The following is a 1,494-nucleotide window of genomic DNA, read 5'->3' on the forward strand; positions in this document are numbered from 1 at the left end:
TTTTAATGGCCTTTATTTAGAGTGAAAATGCCTGTATTAAAACAATTCCTGTTTGAAATTGTGGTTTCTCTTTGACTATATAAAAATGGTGATATAAGTGACTGTAGAAATCCCAAGTGTTGTCACAGCCCAGGTGCTTTAGGTGCACCAAATTTTGTTGCTAATGAAATCAGGAAAGGCACTGTCAAGTCTGTGTGACTTGTGATGAGCAAACTCAAAAGTTAGGATGCAGAGAGGCCTCCCTGTCTTTTTCTCCAAAGACTTTTCTGTGAGCAACAGATGCTGCATAGATTAGAAAAACACTCTTAGCAGGTGCAACAGTAGGAGATGCAGCTGGGCCTGCCCAGACTCACACTTCTGCTTCCCTGGGTGGTTTTTGTTATGGCTTGTATCACTGTGGGAGGGTAGTTACTATACTGCTGACAGTAATAAGTTCCAACATCATCAGATTCCAGGCCACTGATGGTGAGAGTGAAATCTGTCCCAGACCTACTGCCACTGAATCTTGGTGGGACCCCAGATTCTAAACTGTCTGCACCGTAGATCAGCAATTTAGGAGCTTTTCCTGGTTTTTGTTGATACCAATTTAAGCTGTAACCAATGTTTTCACTGGCCCTGCAAGTGATGGTGACTTTGTCTCCTGCAGCTGCAGAAAGGGAGCTTGGAGACTGGGTCACCTGGATGTCACATCTGGCACCTGGCATTGGAAACACAAAAGCAAATATCCACACAATTAATCACATTACAAGAAGCTTTCCTGTAGAGCAGCACCTATGACACTGGGCTGAGCAAATTCCCAGTGTTACCCATCCTTACTTGGGATCCAGAGCAGCAGGAGCCCCAGGAGCTGAGCGGGGACCCTCATGTCCATGCTGTGTCGTGACTGGGACTGACCCCTCCACAGGGTGTGAGCATCTTTTAAGTACTTCTCAGGCCTGGATCTGTGCTCTGTGCACATGCAAATCAGCAGGGCTGCGGAGGGATGAGCACAGCTGCAGTGTTCAGGATTTGTAGCTGTTCTACATCAGACCAGGGCATTGTAGAGTTACCTGCACAAAGTGAATTTCTTCCTCAGTCGAATCAATTGCAAAACACCTTCAGGAACTGTTTTTAAAACTTGAATTGGATCTCCATCTGGATGTATAATCCTATTAACAGTTACATTAGCATTATGTTAAATAGTGCAGTCATGTGTACAGAGGATAGAGTATATTTTAGAGGGTGTGGATATCAGACCTTCCATTTCCTTTCAAAATTTCCTGTGTGTGTGTGTGTGTGTGTGTAGGTTGTGCTGGCAATGGGAATATTTTGTGTTGTAGTAACCACAGTTGTATAAGAACTTTTTTTGTGTTTTAAAATAAGTAGAACACTTATCAGGGTTACTTTAAACATACAGAAAACCAGAGAAATCATTCTGTAATCACTCTAAGCTATCACTACTTTAAGAATAATACCAAGCAAATTGTTGCAGATGCACAGCGATAATAACATGTT

At 42.8% G+C, this 1,494-nt stretch overlaps 1 gene segment (V, D, J or C); it reads right to left on the reverse strand.

The window, feature by feature from the left end:
* Positions 1 to 305: 305 nt before the first annotated feature.
* LOC102014552 lies at positions 306 to 922 on the reverse strand. The segment is given in 2 exon segments: positions 306 to 697; positions 817 to 922. Coding segments are annotated over 2 exon segments (447 nt in total).
* Between the last annotated feature and the right edge of the window lie 572 nt (positions 923 to 1,494).

Source organism: Chinchilla lanigera, unplaced genomic scaffold (genome assembly GCF_000276665.1).
Source record: "Chinchilla lanigera isolate Chin_1 unplaced genomic scaffold, ChiLan1.0 scaffold00069, whole genome shotgun sequence".
NCBI lineage: Eukaryota > Metazoa > Chordata > Mammalia > Rodentia > Chinchillidae > Chinchilla > Chinchilla lanigera.